This window comes from Diachasma alloeum, unplaced genomic scaffold (genome assembly GCF_001412515.2).
Source record: "Diachasma alloeum isolate Michigan unplaced genomic scaffold, Dall2.0 Dall_scaffold_00946, whole genome shotgun sequence".
NCBI lineage: Eukaryota > Metazoa > Arthropoda > Insecta > Hymenoptera > Braconidae > Diachasma > Diachasma alloeum.
The window spans coordinates 41,558-61,784 of NW_021681063.1; the positions used below are offsets into that span (position 1 = coordinate 41,558).

General features: G+C 36.4%; 2 protein-coding genes across 2 annotated transcripts in view; one reads left to right on the forward strand and one right to left on the reverse strand.

Annotated features, from left to right (window-relative positions):
• Positions 1–6,506, forward strand: part of LOC107045472 (putative deoxyribonuclease TATDN1) — a 45,245-nt gene extending 38,739 nt beyond the window's left edge. The window contains exons 4-5 of the mRNA XM_015267765.1: positions 5,943–6,146; positions 6,264–6,506. Of these exons, the coding sequence (XP_015123251.1) occupies positions 5,943–6,146; positions 6,264–6,369 (310 nt within the window). The 3' untranslated portion in view covers positions 6,370–6,506. The remainder of the gene's footprint in view (positions 1–5,942; positions 6,147–6,263) is intronic.
• A 2,257-nt stretch (positions 6,507–8,763) lies between these two features.
• Positions 8,764–13,421, reverse strand: LOC107045474. Its single transcript, XM_015267767.2, has 5 exons — positions 12,630–13,421; positions 11,612–11,744; positions 10,521–10,786; positions 9,745–9,896; positions 8,764–9,426 (listed from the first exon to the last, which is right to left on the reverse strand). The coding sequence occupies exons 2-5, from the start codon at positions 11,727–11,729 to the stop codon at positions 9,300–9,302; spliced, it is 663 nt and encodes a 220-aa protein (XP_015123253.1). The 5' UTR covers positions 11,730–11,744; positions 12,630–13,421; the 3' UTR covers positions 8,764–9,299.
• Between the last annotated feature and the right edge of the window lie 6,806 nt (positions 13,422–20,227).

The following is a 20,227-nucleotide window of genomic DNA, read 5'->3' on the forward strand; positions in this document are numbered from 1 at the left end:
TCCTTAATATTAATTAGGAGGGGAGAGACGATTTTTTGATTAGCGGGCAAGTTATTCAACAATTTTTTTATAGCGCCGTGACTTTCGTCGCAGTTTTTAGTTTTTTATTACAGAGATTAAGGGATGAAACGGGAGTTGATGGATGGGGAATTTACTTCTCCATCGAACAGCATTAGTTCCAGTCCTTAATATTAATTAGGAGGGGAGAGACGATTTTTTGATTAGCGGGCAAGTTATTCAACAATTTTTTTATAGCGCCGTGACTTTCGTCGCAGTTTTTAGTTTTTTATTACAGAGATTAAGGGATGAAACGGGGGTTGCTGGATGGGGAATTTAATTCTCCATCGAACAGCAATGGTTTCATTCCTGAATGTTAGTTAGGAGGGGAGAGACGATTTTTTAATTAGCGGGCGAGTTATCCATTAGGTTTCTCATAACGCCGCGAATTTCATCGTAGTTTTTATTTTTTGATTACAGAGATTAAGAGATGAAACGGGGGTTGCTGTATGGGGAAGTTAATTCTCCATCGAACAGCATTGGTTTTATTCCTTAATGTTGATTAGGCGGGGAGAGACGATTTTTTAATTAGCGGGCGAGTTATCGGGAGTCACTGCGCCGAGAGACCATTAGGTTTTTCATTGCACCGTGAGTTTCGTCGCAGTTTTTATTTTTTTATTACAGAGATTAAGGGATGAAACGAGGGTTGCTGGATGGGGAATTTAATTCCCCATTGAACAGCGTTGGTTTCATTCCTTATTANATTGGGGTGGCACTCTGCGCCGAGAAACCATTGGGTTTCTCATAGCACCGTGACTTTCGTCGCAGTTTTAATTTTTTTATTACAAAGATTAAGGGATGAAACGGGGGTTGATAGATGGGGAATCTAATTCTCCATCGAAAAGTCTTTGTCTCATCCCTCAATATTAATTAGCGGGCGAATGAATCAACGGAAAAACATAAAGTAAACATCGAGGACAAGGAGGACATACCCCTTCGAACCTACCCCTGTGACAGCGCGACTGCTATAGGGCTTCTAGCAGAAGTTTTCCCTGCCCAGGGTACCCCCACTCTACGTAATTCCTACTCATATGCGTGTCCCCCACTCCAAAAATCCATGGATATTCTTCTTCTGGCCCTACTGCCGAGTCACCGGCACAGGCAGCTCGCCCAGCCATCAGAATCGACCGTGGCGCCCCACCTCTGTTGGGGTCTCACTTATTCTGGCTGTGACTGCTGTCGACTTGACCGACCCCTTTGGGATATCGACATTGCCGCCATCTCCCGGCATTCCCCCTACGGGACTTGTATTATCATTATATACACTCACATTAACTTTAATCAATTGATAGAAAACAATGTTATAAACAGTGCAAATATAAACTAATCATTCGTCTATCCACTTTTATTGTGTTATCAGATATCATTTCCCCCTTTTTAGCCCCAGAAAATGACAATCCTAATAGCCACGCAACAGCTACGCGAATACCGTGGCTGTATCGTGGCTCCTGGATTCCCAGGGGGGGTAATGAAAAATTTTCAAGTTAGAATTGTATAGATAAATTCAAAATAATATTTAGTTTAAGATAATCAATTAGGGAGATATCTCAAGCACATTGAATTATACGATATCATAAGGGCGAAATGGATATTTTCTGACCTCATTCGATTTTTTCCGGGTAAAATGGGTCTTTTCTGTACTCCTACGATTTCATGGAGGCAAAATGGGTTTTTCGTGTACTCCTCCGATTTTATGGGGGTAAAATGGATATTTACTGACTACATACGATTTCGTTGGGGCAAAATGGGTATTCTGTGAACTTTTACAATTGCATTGGGGCAAAATGGGTATTCTGTGAACTTTTACGATTTCATTGGGGTAAAATGGGTATTTACTGACCTCATATAATTTCATGGGGGCAAAATAGGTTTTTCATGAACTCATACGATTTCTTAGGGGCTAAATGGGTATTTTCTGACCTCATACGATTTGTCAGGGGTAAAATGGGTATTTTCTGCACTCCTACGATTTCATGGGGGTAAAATGGGTATTTACTGACCATATACGGTTTCATTGGGGCAAAATGGGTTTTTCTTGTATTCATACGATTTTATTGGGGTAAAATCGGTATTTTCTGACCTCATTCGATTTCTTAGAGATGAAATGGGTCTTTTCTGTACTCCTACGATTTCATGGGGGCTCCTACGATTTCAAGTGGGTTTTTCGTTCTGCGATTTCATGGGGGTAAAATGGGTATTTACTGACCACATACGATTTTATTGGGGCAAAATGCGTTTTTCGTGAAGTCATACAATTTCATAGCGGTAGAATGGGTGTTTCGTGTACTTCTACGATTCCATAGCGACAAGATGGGTATTCTGTAAATTTAATAAAAGTTGATAAAACTTAGTAAAACTCATCACTACACACATAAATTAGATATCACATGTATATCATCACGATTTGGATCACGGCTATCTTCAAAACTACACCGTGTAGAGATGTGATAATTTCATCCCTGTACTGTATACTGATCCGTTGCAACTGTGATTCATTGAGGAAATAACGGATTTAGGGGACATCCTACCAGACAGGTAAGTCTTTTATACTTTTCTTTTAATAATATCATTATAAATATTTTTCGTAATTTTCGTCTAGGTCACAATGCTTCTGTGTATTAATTATTTATTCTTTTCCAAGTCGACAATTATTATCGAAATTATTATATTCTGTTATTATTATATTCTGTTATTATTATATGAATAATTTTAATAGAAAAACGTATGGCATTACAGGACCGCCAGGGAATGGTGTCGTTATTTTGGCGGTTCTACGGAGATGTTCCTCCATATTTCCACGCTTTTCCGTGGAATCATTTCTTTTTATTTCCTACAAATAGGAACTAATACCTCGTATAAAAAATACCGCAGGGAATAGCAAATATTTACGTTTCAATTTATTCTGAGCTATTTCAGTATAACTTAGAGGTACGTTTATTGGAACCATTTACACATATTTTGTAAATGCTTCATAAATTACAGGGAAAAGATTGTATAACATTTCCTGAGGGAATTGCAAATTTCAACTTTTCAGATGATTTTCAGACATGTCAACCTATCTTTCGAATACAATTTCTTCAGAACTTTTTACGGAGAACTTCTGAACATTTTGGAAGATTTTTGAAAAAATAACTTATTAATCTTATAAAAATTTTCTTTCCGGATTGTGTATAAAACCCTATAGAATTTACGTACATGATGATCGGATATTTGTATAGGAATATTTTCTATACGATTTATTTCCATACATAAATTTTGACGTAATTTTTTGTTTTCGTACGAAAGATATGTAAACGCTCTAGAGAAAAACGTAGAGAAATGGTGCATCTCCATATGAAATGTTTATATACATGAGGCAGTGTGTCGTATATGATGAAAACTATAGAAATCGTATAGAAATAATTTGTATTCAAAATATCCGTATCAGAATATCCGAATATCATACGCAAAAATCCTATATAAATTCTATACGCAATCCATTTTACCCCCATGAAATTGTATGAGTTCACGAAAAACCCATTTTGCCCCCATGAAATCGTAAGAGGTCAGTAAATACCTATTTTACCCCAATGAAATCGTAAAAGTTAACAGAATACCCATATTGATCCAATGAAATCGTAAAAGTTCACAGAATACCCATTTTGCCCCCATGAAATTATATGAGGTCAGAAAATACCCATTTAGCCCCTAAGAAACCGTATGAGTTCACAAAAAATCCATTTTGCCCGAATTAAATCGTATGAGTACTAGAAAAACCCATTTTGGCCCAATGAAATCGNAAATACCTATTTTACCCCAATGAAATCGTAAAAGTTAACAGAATACCCATATTGATCCAATGAAATCGTAAAAGTTCACAGAATACCCATTTTGCCCCCATGAAATTATATGAGGTCAGAAAATACCCATTTAGCCCCTAAGAAACCGTATGAGTTCACAAAAAATCCATTTTGCCCGAATTAAATCGTATGAGTACTAGAAAAACCCATTTTGGCCCAATGAAATCGTGTGGTCAGTAAATACCCATTTTACCCCCATGAAATCGTAGGAGTACAGAAAAGACCCATTTCATCCCTAAGAAATCGAATGAGGTCTGAAAATACCGATTTTACCCCAATGAAATCGTATGAATACAAGAAAAACTTCATTTTGCCCCAATGAAATCGTATGTGGTCAGTAAATACCCATTTTACCCCCATGAAATCGTAGGAGTACAGAAAAGACCCATTTCATCCCTAAGAAATCGAATGAGGTCTGAAAATACCGATTTTACCCCAATGAAATCGTATGAATACAAGAAAAACTTCATTTTGCCCCAATGAAATCGTATGTGGTCAGTAAATACCCATTTTACCCCCATGAAATCGTAGGAGTACAGAAAAGACCCATTTCATCCCTAAGAAATCGAATGAGGTCTGAAAATACCGATTTTACCCCAATGAAATCGTATGAATACAAGAAAAACTTCATTTTGCCCCAATGAAATCGTATGTGGTCAGTAAATACCCATTTTACCCCCATGAAATCGTAGGAGTACAGAAAATACCCATTTTACCCCTGACAAATCGTCTGAGGTCAGAAAATACCCATTTAGCCCCTAAGAAATCGTATGAGGTCAGTAAATACCCATTTTACCCCCATGAAATCGTAGGAGTACAGAAAATACCCATTTTACCCCTGACAAATCGTCTGAGGTCAGAAAATACCCATTTAGCCCCTAAGAAATCGTATGAGGTCAGTAAATACCCATTTTACCCCCATGAAATCGTAGGAGTACAGAAAATACCCATTTTACCCCTGACAAATCGTCTGAGGTCAGAAAATACCCATTTAGCCCCTAAGAAATCGTATGAGGTCAGTAAATACCCATTTTACCCCAATGAAATCGTAAAAGTTCACAGAATACCCATTTTGCCCCCATGAAATCGTAGGAGAACAGAAAAGACCCATTTTACCCCTAACAAATCGTATGAGGTCAGGAAATACCCATTTACCCCCTAAGAAATCGTATGAGTTCACGAAAAACCCATTTTGCCTCAATGAAATCGTGAGAGTTATTCACAGAATACCCATTTTCCCCCAATGAAATTGTAGGAGTACACGAAAAACCCATTTTGCCCCCATGTAATCGTAGGAGTACAGAAAAGACCCATTTTACCTCTAAGAAATCGAATGAGGTCAGAAAATATCCATTTTGCCCCTATGATATCCTATAATTCAATGTGCTTGAGATATCTCCCTAATTGATTATCTTAAACTAAATATTATGTTGAATTTATCTATACAATTCTAACTTGAAAACTCTTCTTTACCCCAAAAACCATACTCCGTGGCGTCACGACCGGATGGCGCCCCCTTCGCATTCTCATTTGACAATTTTTCCTTACGTCTTCGAAGTCACGTGACACGGTTTACACTGATAATTTCCCCGACTGCAGGCAAATTATCAAACTGATAATTTCCCTGCAGTCTGTCAATTGCTTTCTACGAATTTGACAGATATTCCTCACATTTTGGTGAAATGTGTCCCGTAACTCCGAACACCGCACCCTGATCGGCCGAAATCAGAATTGAAGAAATTGTCCTCCGAATACCCCTCGACCTTCAAAATGATCGAATATTGAATGTCCGATGAATTTTGAAGGCCTTGGGGTATTATAGCTTTTTCCCTGTGTAAGGAGTTAGTGTGTACTATTCAGAAGTTAGTGGAAAATTCACGAAACTGTCTTCAATATACGACCGGAACACGTCCCCACGATATAATCAATATAGTTTTCCAATGCATTGCGACTGAACCTCTGCTGCTTCACCGTACACGTTCACTTCTAAAATTATTTGTAAGATACGTGACGCATTTACATTTATTCAATTGATTTTTTTTTCAGCTCGCTCAAAACAGAGGATAATTCATTTTCTGTGACAACAATCCCATCAGATAAATTAATGATCGAAACTGATAGTCCCTGGTGTGAAATTCGGCCTACTCATGCATCAGCCAAAGACGTAATTACACAGTTTCCTGCAGTTAAAAAAGAAAAATGGCAGCCCGATAAGATGGTCAAGGGGAGGAATGAACCTTCTACGATCGTGTAAGAAAATTTTATCGTTTCATTTGGAAAAGAACGCGAAATCACCGTGAAATTCACTCATCTCGTTTCATCGCTATATGACGGCTGAAATTTAAATCTTCGATTTTCTTTCTTCAGGCAAATACTTGAAGTTTTGGCACGTCTAAGGGACGAAGAGGAAGAATACCTCTGCAACCAAATATACAAAAACTCTATGAAGGTGTTTTTCCCTTACGAATTGTAACAATCCATTCCCCTCGTATTAGCATCCACTTTATCCAATTGAATTATTCCTTGAATAATCCGAAATCAACATGCTTCACATCCCGAGGAGCTGTTTAGTTTTGACAGAGAGAGAAATAAAAAAAATGATGTTACCTATCCAAAAAATCTTAAATGAAAAAAAGAACTAATTTTATATTGAAAAAAGGGAAAAGAACTGCAGGAATCTTTACCGCAACTTAATGGAGGAAAGATGATGAAGAAAAAAAATTTTATATTCTTGTTAACAATTGTCATCCCTCAGCAGTCATCGTAATAGATATAACGATAATCTGCATTTATCAGTACTATTCTCTCAATTGATGATGATGAATTGTCACAACTTTTTAATACGCCTAATGGTCATAATTTTTTTTTTGTTATGTCTGTATTTTCGCATTCCTTCAACAAACAAAAGGAGAAATTACAGGGCCTACAGTCCTTAGTGTGCACATTCCCTATAAAAAATGAGCGTTCCGGTTTTTTTCTTCTCTGAAAAAGTCGGGTAATTTGATCAGTCTGGAAAAATCAGGAAATTACGGAAAATTTCTGGAATTTCAAATTGAAAAATTTGTTATCCTTACATGTCTAAATTTTCCGAATTTCTTCTGTTTAGAAAAGATATTACCTTCAATTTAGCTACCGAAGCCGCATTTAAAAAAAACAGAAAAACATTCATTTGCAATATTGTATTTCAGACAGCAATATTATATTTGACAGTGCCTCTGTGTTTTTGTTAGGAAGTTGATGGACCGATCATTTAATAAGGGAGACGTGAGGCAACGTCAATAATGGTTCATATCAAAATATGGGAAAATTAAGAAACTCGATAGATTTTTCCCGTACACAGAGAAAAACGTACCAGAAAAATACCTGTGCTAGCGTGATAAAACATTTTGACGAAGCCGTTAGAATTCACATCTAAGCAGCGAAATTTTTGTTGTTTGCTACAGACACGTTTATCGGATTTACCGTGAAAAATTCGTGAATTTCGCTGCTAAATTTGCGGTACTGGCATGTGAATTTTTTCGGGTGTGTCAAAATGAATCTACTTTACCGTGCTCCACAGTAATTTTTCTTGCGTTTTTCTTTGGATTTATACAGTCGCATGCAAAGAGGTTATTGTACTTTATACTCATATTTTCTCTGGTGATACACTGGAAGTAGCGATAAGATCCGCCACCATTAAGACCAAAGAGGATAGACCTGAGTAGAGGCCCGGATCGGGGGGTTTGACTGACTCCAAAAATGTTAGTTGGTACCCCACGGGAAAGGCGGCGTCCCGGTCGAATTGTCGGTAAATGTGAGTCGGGTGCGTGAGTAACTCGGCAGTAGCAGTCCCGCTGCGGGACTGCTACTGCCGAGTTACTCACGCACCCGACTCACATTTACCGACAATTCGACCGGGACGCCGCCTTTCCCGTGGGGTACCAACTAACATTTTTGGAGTCAGTCAAACCCCCCGATCCGGGCCTCTACTCAGGTCTATCCTCTTTGGGCTTCATGCTAACTGAATGATTTCCAATTTGCGGTGATTTATCAACCTTACCAATGCTTTATATACCGCAATTTTCTCGTGATTTAGACTTTCTTGCTGCAAGATGTTCGTTATAATTCACAGGATAAAATTGGATATCAATTCTACATCATATATAGTAGTTAGAAAACAATTTCTTTCGATCCACTCTTCTTGTTTATCACGAGCAAAAAAGCTGAACCTAAAAATTAATTTCTTCATGATCCATTTTATATAACTGAGAATGTATACTCCATACCATTTTTCGGAATCTAACGAACAGTCTATCTGAAAAAAATATTCCAAATCGGGTGAAAATTATGAACCTAGGAACAATTTTTAGATGAAAATACTTTGATGTCACTAGGCCCGAGAAACCGCGATCCTTTAACTTCGCTTCGCTCGGTTAGATCGCAATTTTCGGGTCCAATGACATAATACATTATGTCATCAGGCGATAAAAGTATTATCTGATGAATACATTATCATCCGAGCCTGAGACGAGGATTATAATCCCATGAGTTAGATAATTTTTTCATGTCATTGGGCCCGGTAAACCGCGATGGTAACCTCGCTTAGATCGCGGTTTTCGGCCCCAATGACATAAAATATTGTATGTCACACAGCGATAAAAGTGTTAACCGCCTTTGGCTCGGATTATAAAGTCGCATTCATCAGATAATACTTTTGTCGCCTGATGACATAATGTACTATTTTTCCACTCACATCTTTACAGATATTTTTAATACTCCCAAGGAAGAAGACTGTGGACAATGTAATCTATTAAATCATCTTCATACTCGAACAATATTATTATTAATTTCTTATCTCTATGCTCTCAAAAAAGAAAATACACATTCATTTAAAAATATACAAGAACCATTAATTTTTATTTATGGCGAGGGTGGAGGGGGGGGCGGGTAAGAGGAAAGGATGGAAAAAAGAACAGTTGAGGGTTCAGAATAATAGATCTTCCATTTACTCGCCCTTATTGCATTCGCTACAATTGAATACCAGAGTGACTCAATATAATACAAAGAAAATGATAATTTATCGATATTTATTTTACTGTTTTTAGTCATTAGTTCACGGGAGTGAAAGGGGCACCATTCGAATAATACGAGATATTTCACGAGACGCTATAAATTTTTTTGTTCTTTGAAATATCACAGCTAAAATGGTTGTCGCAATGATCCCAGAGATATACATATTTAATCAATTGAACAATTAATCGTTATTCCTATAAATTCAAGTGAATGCAGAAACATAAGATAGGTTTTTGCAATGTTTTTTTGTTTTTTTCTCTTTAAATCTTCAATATTAAGATTTTTTAACGGCCTCTTGTCTCCCTCTACACCTCCATGCATACGTTTTTATCATGATTTTCTTTTGGCTGTTTACTGGACCTTTGAGAGAGTTTGAACTTTCTCGTACACCCAATCGTAGGTTTGAGTAGCGTATTCTTGAGTTGAATTAACTGCTTTCCACGCGTAACTTCTAATATTTTCTGGACTCCAGTTTCCCCTGTTAGAAATCGAAAAGAAAAATTAATGAATTCTCAGACCTCGAACTATCGAGAAAAAAAATCAAATTTTGTTGAAAATTAAATCATTTCAAAGCTTCAAGAATGCGTCAGTTAAGAGAACAATGGCGAAAATTTTTATTTATTCGAAATTTTGTCAAGTAACAAAGAGGTCTCATGGAATCGCGTCATCTAATTACATATTGTTAAGATAATTATCAAAAACGTCATATTTATACTGTCACGTTCTACTACTTCACTTCAGAGCTTATCAACTGATTTGGTCGAGGGTGAATGGGGGGGATTGTTGATGTACTTACACAAAAATCCTTGTTTCTAGCCATTGAATGAAGATCGTTGATATTTCAACGACGTAATCAGCGGCTGAAATAGAATATTTCTTGGTGTTTTCCAATAGTTCGACTGCAACTGTCTGGAATGTCTGAATCCACCCTGGGAAATACTCCTCAATCTAGAAGAAAAGCATTCATGATAAAAAGAAATGCATTGGACAGAACTTTTCACGAAAGTTTTTGTGCAGAATTTATTCTGTCAGGAATGTCACAATATGGGAGCTCGCATTTTCTATGTCAATTTCCCTCAACTTTAATAACTAAATATTCTTGTACCTGAATCTACAAGTTGAAGTCGTTGTTGAAACATTAATAGAAAATAATTGTGATGAGATTTCTCATAGATGGTACATTCTAAAGGTTTAATGATTTTTATTGCATAGAAAACAATTGCCTTTGGTGATGAAAGTATTAGAAAAAGATTTAAATAAAGAAATTTATATTGTGCGGGCTTTGTCCACATGGATAAACGTAAACAAATCTTTTATCCTAATACACAAACCGCCCGTGTCCCAATATCTGACCACTATTAATTGCTGAGTAATTGAGATGAAATATAAATGGTTTCTCTTTATTATTGACGAAAAATATAGGAAATTGAGTGACTGCGAGCACTGAGCAATCAAATTTAGGTGATCTTTGTCCACGAAATTACTCGCCCTCAGGTAAAATACACGATTAAAAATCACGTTTAATGCGAAGCATTTTACATTGTGTCTATTAAATTCAATTTTTCTACTCACGCTAGCTAAAAAAATTGGTCTTTTCAGCTCGACATAGTCGGCAGTATTATTATAGATTTTCATCACTGAGTTCCTTCCAACGAGGTAGAAATCACCAGCCAATTTAGAGTACTGCTTAGTTGAATCAGCAACAACCTTATAATACTCAGGCGATGCTGCCTCCAAGTAGATTAATCCCTGGTCGGAATAAAATTTCGTGGCTGCAAGAACTTTCTGGATGTATCTACCAGCACCACTCATCTTCACCAATCTGCCTGTGCTCGAAGCTGAATAAAAAAAATTAAACATTTACTCACAAATATAGAAGAAAACAAAATTAATGTCACAGAACTAATTGAGGATCATGTTTTCTTTTGAGTGAAAATGATGTGTCTACTGGCAAAAAAGAAATATTTGTGGAATGAATATGTAATAAGCTACATTAATCATAAAATAGGAAACTCCTGGATCGACAACTTAGGATGTAAGAGAGACACCAATTTCTATAAAGATAATTTTTGGCGAAAGCAAACCAAGTTATAGAAAAGGTACCAACTGTCGTTTTAAAAAATTATAGACATCTGTTACTATAGGATTTTTCGATCTCATATTTTTCAATATCAGTATAAATTGTCAATATTAATTTCGCAATTTTAAGAACAAAAAAGTTCATGGCAATAACAAAGTGTTGTTTGTGTTGAGTAACGCCAGTTTAATAAATTATTACAACATGAGAACAATTTCCGAAGGTTAGGCCCCAGTCTATGCTTTTTCATCCTACAGTTAATATGTAGGGGTGGGTGGGGTAAAACGGATACTTTAGACTTTTTTTAAATTATTCATAACTCAGAGACAAATTGATCAATTGAGCTCACTTTAGGCTCGCCACAAAGGGAAAGAATTGTTCTTTGTATTGAAGAAAAAATTATTGAATTTTATCAACATTTTGACCCCTCATTAACATTTTAAAAAAAGTTAAAAGTGTCCGTTTTACCCCAACCTCCCCTATAACCATTTCACTTTCTGCTTTGAATTCCGGGGCCTTTCTCAAAAATTGTGAAAAGTCACACGTTTTGTTTCCCTAGTATTAAAATGGAATGAGTCAGTTTTACCTTCGAAAGAGCCATGGTTCCGGCAATCATAGGCAATAACAGCACCAATGAGAAGGAGAAGCAACAACGAACCTTTTTTCCATGGGAAACTACGTTGTATCTTTGATGACGCCGTCATTTTGCGTAACAAATCCTTAAATTCAACGGAGGATCAGATAATGCATTATTTTATTGTCCACTTACTAAATTATGTGTGGACGTCCGCATGAAAAGGGACTACTTTGTCAATATGGAATTATGCATACTCTGATAATATGGATAACACTCTGCACATTTTGATCCTCATAGGGTAAAAAATGACGTCGCCAGAGAAGTTGAAAAAAACAACCCTGGTAAAACAGTCTGATTATGTCCGACTGGGTGATAAAAAATGAATCGGCGTTAATGATGTTTCTGTCTTTGCGCGTTAAATTCCGATTGGCTGGTAGGTAGAGTTTGGAGTTTGAGAAAATTATGAGAATTAATAGGATCAAGGGTATGTAGCCGTTATCGTCCGATTACTTTCCAAAAAAGTGGTTGATAGATCTCATATTGCTCATATAAATATTTAATATATATTGCTCATTTAAATATTTATATGCGTAATATGAGATCTATCAACCACTCTTTTGGAAAGTAATCGGACGATAACGGCCACATACCCTTGTTCCCATTAATTTTCATAATTTTCTCAAACTCCAAACTCTACCTTCCAGCCAATCGGAATTTAACGGGCAAAGACAGAAACATCAATAACGCCGATTCATTTTTTATCACCCAGTCGGAAATAATCGGACTGTTTTAGCAGGGAATTTAACATGGGTGTAAATGGAAGTTGCTGAGACAAAAACGTGAATATCTTGAAACCTAGAATCGACAAAGTTGTCCCTTTTCATGCAGACGTCCACATATAAACATGAGTTTTTCATCGCTGAAACTTCCAAATCTACGCAGACAAGGAGCAGTTTTTGAAGTAGTAATAATATTCACAATAATAGGGCTGAAAATTTGTCGTTACAATCACCTTTCATTAACCCACCTTGGATAGTTTGTTTTTGTTCAATAAGCTGGCCCCTTTGGATACTCCAATGAATGTTTTATTTCAATTATACTCAACGGCAAATTATAATGGGAGGAAAGAAAAAGGTAAACTCCGTGCCGTATCGTCACTGGCACATCAAAATTATACGGGAGGCAGGAGAGCAACGTGCGGATCGATATTCTGTTCCTCCCTTTTGCCCCTTTTCGCACTCTGATGTTCTAACCTAACCTAAATTGAAACTTCCCACATTCAATTATTTACCCCCACCACGATTTGACAGAACTTTGGGGTATAACATCATGACAGGAAGCTAAAGTGGTTCTGGATTGTAGGTTTCGGTTCCTATGCGCCCACCATTATATTATATGGAACCCAAAGACTAGAATCTCGCCAGTACGCCTGTATATGCATAGCTTAGAGCCAGAGGCGTAAAAACTATGCTTCAACACTCTTTATGCTCCGTTGATTCTATGAGGACGATATGTAGGCGTGTGACAATCGATTTTTTTCTACTTTCATTTAAACCGTCAGCACTCGTGCCATTTCACAGAGAATCTTTACTCGCATTGTGAGAGAATCTCTGGCGCATTGCGCGCAAATTAGTTAGACAGCGAGGTCCGAGCTATCCATGGGACTATTAGCTTAGTTGCCGAGTATTACTGAACGCCTCACGGAACCGCGCGATGCGAGCGAACCTCGAAATATCTCGAATAAGCGTACCATAAGGTATGATCAAAGAGGATTGACTAAAGTCATGAAGAATAGAGACCAGGAGGCCGAACTAACGTTTTCCGAAGCAAGACCATAGTCGGGGTCATGAGGTAGTTATTGGTGGCGCTTCGGTCGGTTTACTGAATGGCAGTAGTGGGGGAATGCTGTCTGTGTGAGTATGTAGGTGTACAGGCTTGTGTATATTAAATTAAAAAATTAATTGTGTGTAACATTTAAGAATTAATTGTGTATACGAATTTTGTACTTTCGCGAACAATGGAGGACGTAACTATAGAGTGTGCCATTTAGTTTTGTTGATTTACATAATAATGTGTAAATGGTCAAGAGACCCCCAATTGGGCAGCAGTCAAATATGACGAATGTGTATTATTTTTGGAAATCTTGGAAAATGGGGAAGAAAGAAAGAAAATTGTCATAGACGATTCTCTCAATGCAACAATTTTATATAACAGCGAAGTCATATCCTGGTTAATATGTGATAGAATAAAATCTCACAATCACCTGGCTACCGTCATAGAATTACTAAATAAATTGAGATTTTTATAAATCACTTTGTTTGCAAAATTGTATAATTTGAAGCATGCAATGTGTGTAATAAAGGAATATTTTTAATCAGAAAATGCTGGTAATTAATTTTTTTTAATGATTATATTATAACATTACTATGATAATCTTAGGTTTGGAATTTTTAAATAACATTTGATAACAAATCGAATCCAGGGATGTAGTCTCCTACTAATGCAATTGTACGGAGTATGTATATGAGCCCGAGTACCACTGATGAAGCGCCCCCATTCACCACGAGGTAATTAGTTCAAGGAACCACGTTTCCTTATATATAAAGGAAAGCATAATGGCTGCCGAATGAAAACTCGAATTGAAGAATGTCGAATCGATTCACCGAAAGTCGAAGTCGAACGGACGTGTTCGATCATGAACGTATGAAACAGAAATAGAGTGTCGTTCGAATAAATTGCCACATGATGTTATCTTCAGAGTCATTGCGGCGGATGAAAGACGCATTCTCATGAGAACTTTCATGAGAATGAGTAATTCGGCCGCGACAGTGCTATTTACGAAAGCGCGCCAGAATTACAAATCGGATTTCTAACCTCGAATAAGAAACTAACACCGTGTATACATTAAATACATCAGTGCATATTTTCTATAATACACGCATTTGTTTATAATTAGTGGAATGCGAAATGATTTTTTGGTGATAAAAGTTAAGAGCTGACAAGATTAAATTATAGATGATTAATGAACTTGAATGTCGAAAATGGATTGAAAAAAAAATAGAAAATCTAAAAATATTCAATTTTAAATTTTTCATTTGATTTTGGTTATTCGATGGTTTGTTTAATGCAATCAATACTTATATCACAAAATCAAATAATATTGATTTTTTTGCCATGGAATTAATTTTTGGTGAAATTCTGAAAATGGAAGAATTCGTTATAATTCAGGAATAGTACATTACATGCCCGAGCCTTGGAAAACAGATCACCGTCCTCCACGTGCAAGATTGCCTTACACGTCGAAGGCGAGGATGGGGTTTTTCAGGTCCCGTTACACGAAAAAAATTATTCTTTGAGTGAAACATTGATGCTATTGGATTATTTATATAAAAAACGGTTGTGGTCTCCGAAAATTGTGATTTTCCAATCATTTCATTAATGTATTTCAGAAAGTCGACTTCATTTTTCCTTATCAATTATACTGTTGAAAAAAATTGAAATTCATGGATAGTTCAGTGGTAATTATTAGGAGCAAGACATTTAATTTAATTTGAGAGAGGAAAGTCATGAAATTTAAAAATTCACTGAAAATTTAATGGAATTCAACATTTCGTAACAGTATGAAAGTAAAAAGTTGCTTGAATTTTCATTTAAAACGTGAATATTCTGCACCGAATTACTTACTCTGTATTTTCGATTGAGAAACCAATTATAATTGTTCTAATCATTTAGGTCGGGCGCAATAGAATGATTCAACTTTCTTAATGTTGCGTTTACTAAGGTTTCCTCCAAAGTTAATTAGAATCAATAACTAGAATTATGACTTTATATATGACATTTTTTACATGAAGTGCTGAAGAATCTGAATGCACTACAGTGCAAACGATGATAGACTTTTTCACGTTGAACAAAGAATAATAATAATATAGGAATAAAAAAATTGAGTTATGAATGAACAGCTGTGACTCAATATTCCATAACAGTAGAGAACAGGAATGATGATATTTTCATAATATCTGACACATTAACATGAATTTCAGATTCACAAAAAAGAATTCAGCAGAAGTCAAATTGTCATTTTACGTTTTAATTTCCAATTTGATGCTGAAAACATGAGGTGACAATATTCTAAATGGGGAATTATGTTGATGATATGAACAATAGATTAATTGAATTACCGAGTGAACTGATTGAAAAATTGTATCACGGTGTTGGCAAGCACTTTTACCAGAGTATCACCAAACATTGAATTTCGGCAATTTACTCTTCGAATTATGTTCGAGTAGAAATTGGATTGTAATTATGATTGAAATCTTATTCAGTGAGCAGAGGAATTAGCATATGCGCAGATTATTCATTGCAATATAAATATTTCATAGTTAATAAATTGAGGCACATCATTTTCATCAGTCGCACTGCTTTTTGCAATGACAATGATTATGAACAATGAATGGAAGAAAGGAATTCTGAGTCCGACGGGAATTGTGTTATAAATATGGTAAGAGAGCCCTTCAGCTTGACTAAGATAGTAATCAAAAGTCGAAATTATTGAAACTGATAATATGAAAATTTTAGAGTAGGTTTTATCTTTTATGTGAGCACTCATCAAGAGATTGTTAGAAATTAATAAATACGTGTTTCAGCCTCGTTACAAAATCCATCTCTAAGGGGGTGAATAGGGAATGAATTATAGAAACTTTGAGGAAGGCTGCAGGTTTCCAAAAAAATCAGAACTGTCAATTTTTTCCCCAAATGTAAGATAATTCGGGAGTTTTCCAAAAATTCAAGACAATTATGAGGTTTTCTGAAGAACTTAAAGACAATCTATGGAGTTTTTGAAAATTACAAAGCATTTACAATATCTCTCAAATATTCGAGGATTGTTGAATAAATAATGGGAAAACAATTGATAGGAAAGGGCGGCATTTCGCAAATAAAACTGATTCGAAGCAGTCATGAAAGCCCGAATACTGCACTCTGATTAATTGAAATACGAAAGGAGGAAATAATTTGGTAATTCTTCGGATTTTCTCCACAATTCCACAAAAATTTTCAAGTTTCTTGAAAAAAAGTCATATAAATTTCGAAAGATTATAGAAAATTTGAAAAAATTTCAGATGATTAGATGATGAAAGTTTGAAGTTTATGACATCGTCGAATAAAATTGTGAAAAAAATCATGAATGAAGCGAAGACATTTCGAATTAGCGAAAGAACATCAGAATTGACCCCATAATTTTTCTGGAAAAATAATTGAATACTTTTGTCAAGTTGTAAACGGAAATAAAGAGGGAGGCGAAGACAAAAAAATTATGGACTGTGAGAAATTTGATAATTGTTGTTTTGCACTCTGAATATAATTTTGATTACAATATAGTAATTAAAATTTCATTCAATGAGGAAGGAAACTCAGAATTAGTGGATCACTTATTATAATAATGAAATTGAACAAGCAATGAATCGAGACGCATTGTTTTCATTAACTTTAACTCTCAATAGACTAAAACGACGATAAATCATTAATTTTCGAAAGAAACAAAAAAAGCAAAGGCATAATAGCCAAAAATAGTTCGACCCCAACGGAGGGATGGCGCCACCGTCGAATCTGACGGCTGGGCGAACTCCCCAAAGAGGATTGACTAAAGTAGAGGCTCAGATCTCGGGGTTGGACTGACCCCAAGCCGAAAGTAGTTCGACCCCAATGGAGGGATGCCGCCACGGTCGAATCTGACGGCTNTCATCACAGCTCATCTCATCATCCGACAAATTCATCATGTGGACAATTCATCACGCGAACATTTCATCACACGGACAATTCAATAAGGAGCGAAAAAGAGATTCTAAATTATAGACTAATGGAGGGGAAAGAGGGGGAAAATGGAAATAAGTACTGATAAGAGAGGAGAAAAAATAGAAGTTCGAACGGAAAGTATAGAGAGCGTATAAGAGAAAACTCAAACTAAACTTAACTTAAATTAAACTCATAATACTTATTGTTAAAATACTCATTCAATGATCGATCAAGTGCCTTCCAATAATAAATAAAAAAAAACAAATAACTGTTGATATTAAAAATCATGATTACTACTAATTTTACGTTGCCACAACAATGAGAATAACGCCAATGATAGAGAGGTCTACAACATAAAAAGATACTAAAAATAAAGAAGAATAATTATATTTAGCAAAAAAAGGAAAAACGACAAACGAAAAATGATGAAATGTCCACATAATAAATTGTCCCAATGATGAATTGTCCCTATAACAAATTATCAATAATGGCATGTCCCCATAATGAAAATTAATGATGAATTGTCCAATAACATCACTATCCCGTAATAAGGAGAGCTGTTACCCCTTGAGTCTCCCACCACTAGCTATGATTTCACTGGAGGGAACGTTATGAACTTTATATTTTAAGTCAAAATAATTAGCCCCGTATGAAATTACATGTACAATGCGGAGAAAAATAAAAAAATGCAAATATACTCATGGTTTTTCATGTACTATTTCTTTAATAGTCAATGGCCCGCTCACTCTTTCATTAATGGGGTGATTTTTATCTTATAATAGGTGTATTCTTTCTTTTTTTACTGAGAATAATTACCAAGATTGAGAGTGAAATCACTGCTCAATTTAATAGCATTAAAAATAAAATGAAATTGCATTTTTGTCCAATGTTGAACAATATTTATTTTTCGCGCGAAAATATCTCGCGAATGTTGTTTGTTTATGGCTGCTCCAAAACGTACTCCAATAGATCTGAACAGTCTGTGCGAGTTGATTCATGCAAAATGGTTAAATCGTGTGCGATTATAAATTGCAAAGCATCTTCTAGGGATAATTATCGTTTTTTCTCTCTTCCCAGTGTGAAAAAAATTGAGAAATGACGATAATGGCTGGAAAAAAGCGGTGATTTGCTACCGAGTGATCAAGTGTCAAAGAAGGATTGTTATTTGTGTGAGGTGCGTAAGTGAATAATAATTTCATGTTTCATCGTATTCCATTTTATTGCTCACTGTTCGATAATAGGGACACTTCGATAAAAATCAATGGGAATGGAAAAATGATAAGGAGGTGTTGAAAGCGCATGCTGTACCAACTATTTTGACTCAACGACCGCCGAGAAAAGGTACTTGGAAAAAGAAATAATAATAAAATATTTAACAAAACAATTTTTCCTCAGCAGTCTCAACTCAGGGTCCCAACCATGAGGAGCCTATGGTAGAAAATTGCTTTCCAACTGTATCTGGAACTATCCAGGAAGTTGATGAAATGGTTGTTGATGCTAGTGAGTGTGATGACCTTGGAGATGGTGCTGCACTGGCTTGAATCCATGTGGTCTGTTTGTCGTCGGATTCGGGACCAGGGAATCAAGCTTCGTGGAATGCTCATGGTGTCCACAGCATTAAAGGACAGTGTACATCTTCATTTCCTCATCCTTTCAAAGATGGAGAGAAATTGTACATTTCCCCTGATCGCGAATATTTATTGAGAAACATGTGGTGTCAATTGGAGCGGACGGATTTCAACATCCCTAAAAACATTCAGGTCGCCAAGTCTCTGTCAATATCGACAGTATCCATGGAATATATCTCGAAACTGGTCGAGGGAAATAATTATGGGCAGGGGGGAATTACTATTGCTTACAAATTGAAATTGGAACACGTACAGTCTGGAAAATTCAATAAAATGAAAGTGAGACTTGCACGTGACGGCTTCTCGAAGGAAGTTGGGATCTTGTTGGGTAGGGATGAAAAATCGGATATTCTTCGAGAAGCAGAAACCACAGGGTGGTTCATTCTCAAGGTTCATGAGTGGTACTCACTCATGTCCGCACGACACAAGAGTGAGGATCTTAGTGCTGATGAAACAAGCGTAGTTAAGAGGAAAACTCTAAGGGAATTCATGGATTTGATCACGAGATTGACATTTAGTAAGCCCCCTAATCGAAAATCCATACAACGTGGAATTGAACTGGCCACATTGACCACTTTGAATTTCCATGAAGAATACCTCGTTTCTGGGAAAATGGAATACTTTCTTCCTAGTCGCTTTGGGTCCAGCCCTGGTGAGAATCTGTTCTCTCAAGCTAGATCAGGTGACATGCATCCTCGTCCGGTTCGCCTACGTCATAAATTTCGCCTTCTTATCGTGGCAATGTTTTTGAAAGTTAGTAAAAATTCTTCGTACGCCGATGATGAAGAAGCTTACTACGTTGACGTTTTGAGAGGACGCACCAAAGAAAGCAAACAAGTGGCTGAAAGGACTGACCAAATCGAAGGATTGGAAGTGGATAATTACCACCTGACTCGAATGCAAGAATATGGCTCATATTACGTTGCAGGGTGGGTGGCCAGGTACACTCGTGGATCTTTTAAGGATTGTAATCGTGCAATCATTGCCACGGAGATTGATCAATCCCTTCCGTACCAGTGGACAGCAGCTATTGATAAGGGGGGCCGGGTTCACCCCTAAGGACTATTGCATGAAATCATCTCCATAGCTGAACGTTTGATGCTTAGCGCGGGAGCTCGAATCCTGCGATTAAACAACGTTTGGGACGTTCTCGCTGCAACCATCTCTGAGAAAATTGCACCAGAGCTGTACGTGATTGCCTGCACAA

Excerpts from the sequence above, each read along its gene's own strand:
- LOC107045474 (XM_015267767.2), bottom strand. The coding sequence starts at position 11,729 with ATGACGGCGTCATCAAAGATACAACGTAGTTTCCCATGGAAAAAAGGT. Across the intron at positions 10,787-11,611 it reads GAACCATGGCTCTTTCGAAG|CTTCGAGCACAGGCAGATTG; the intron begins GTAAAACTGACT and ends TTTTTTATTCAG. Across the intron at positions 9,897-10,520 it reads GACCAATTTTTTTAGCTAGC|ATTGAGGAGTATTTCCCAGG; the intron begins GTGAGTAGAAAA and ends CTTTTCTTCTAG.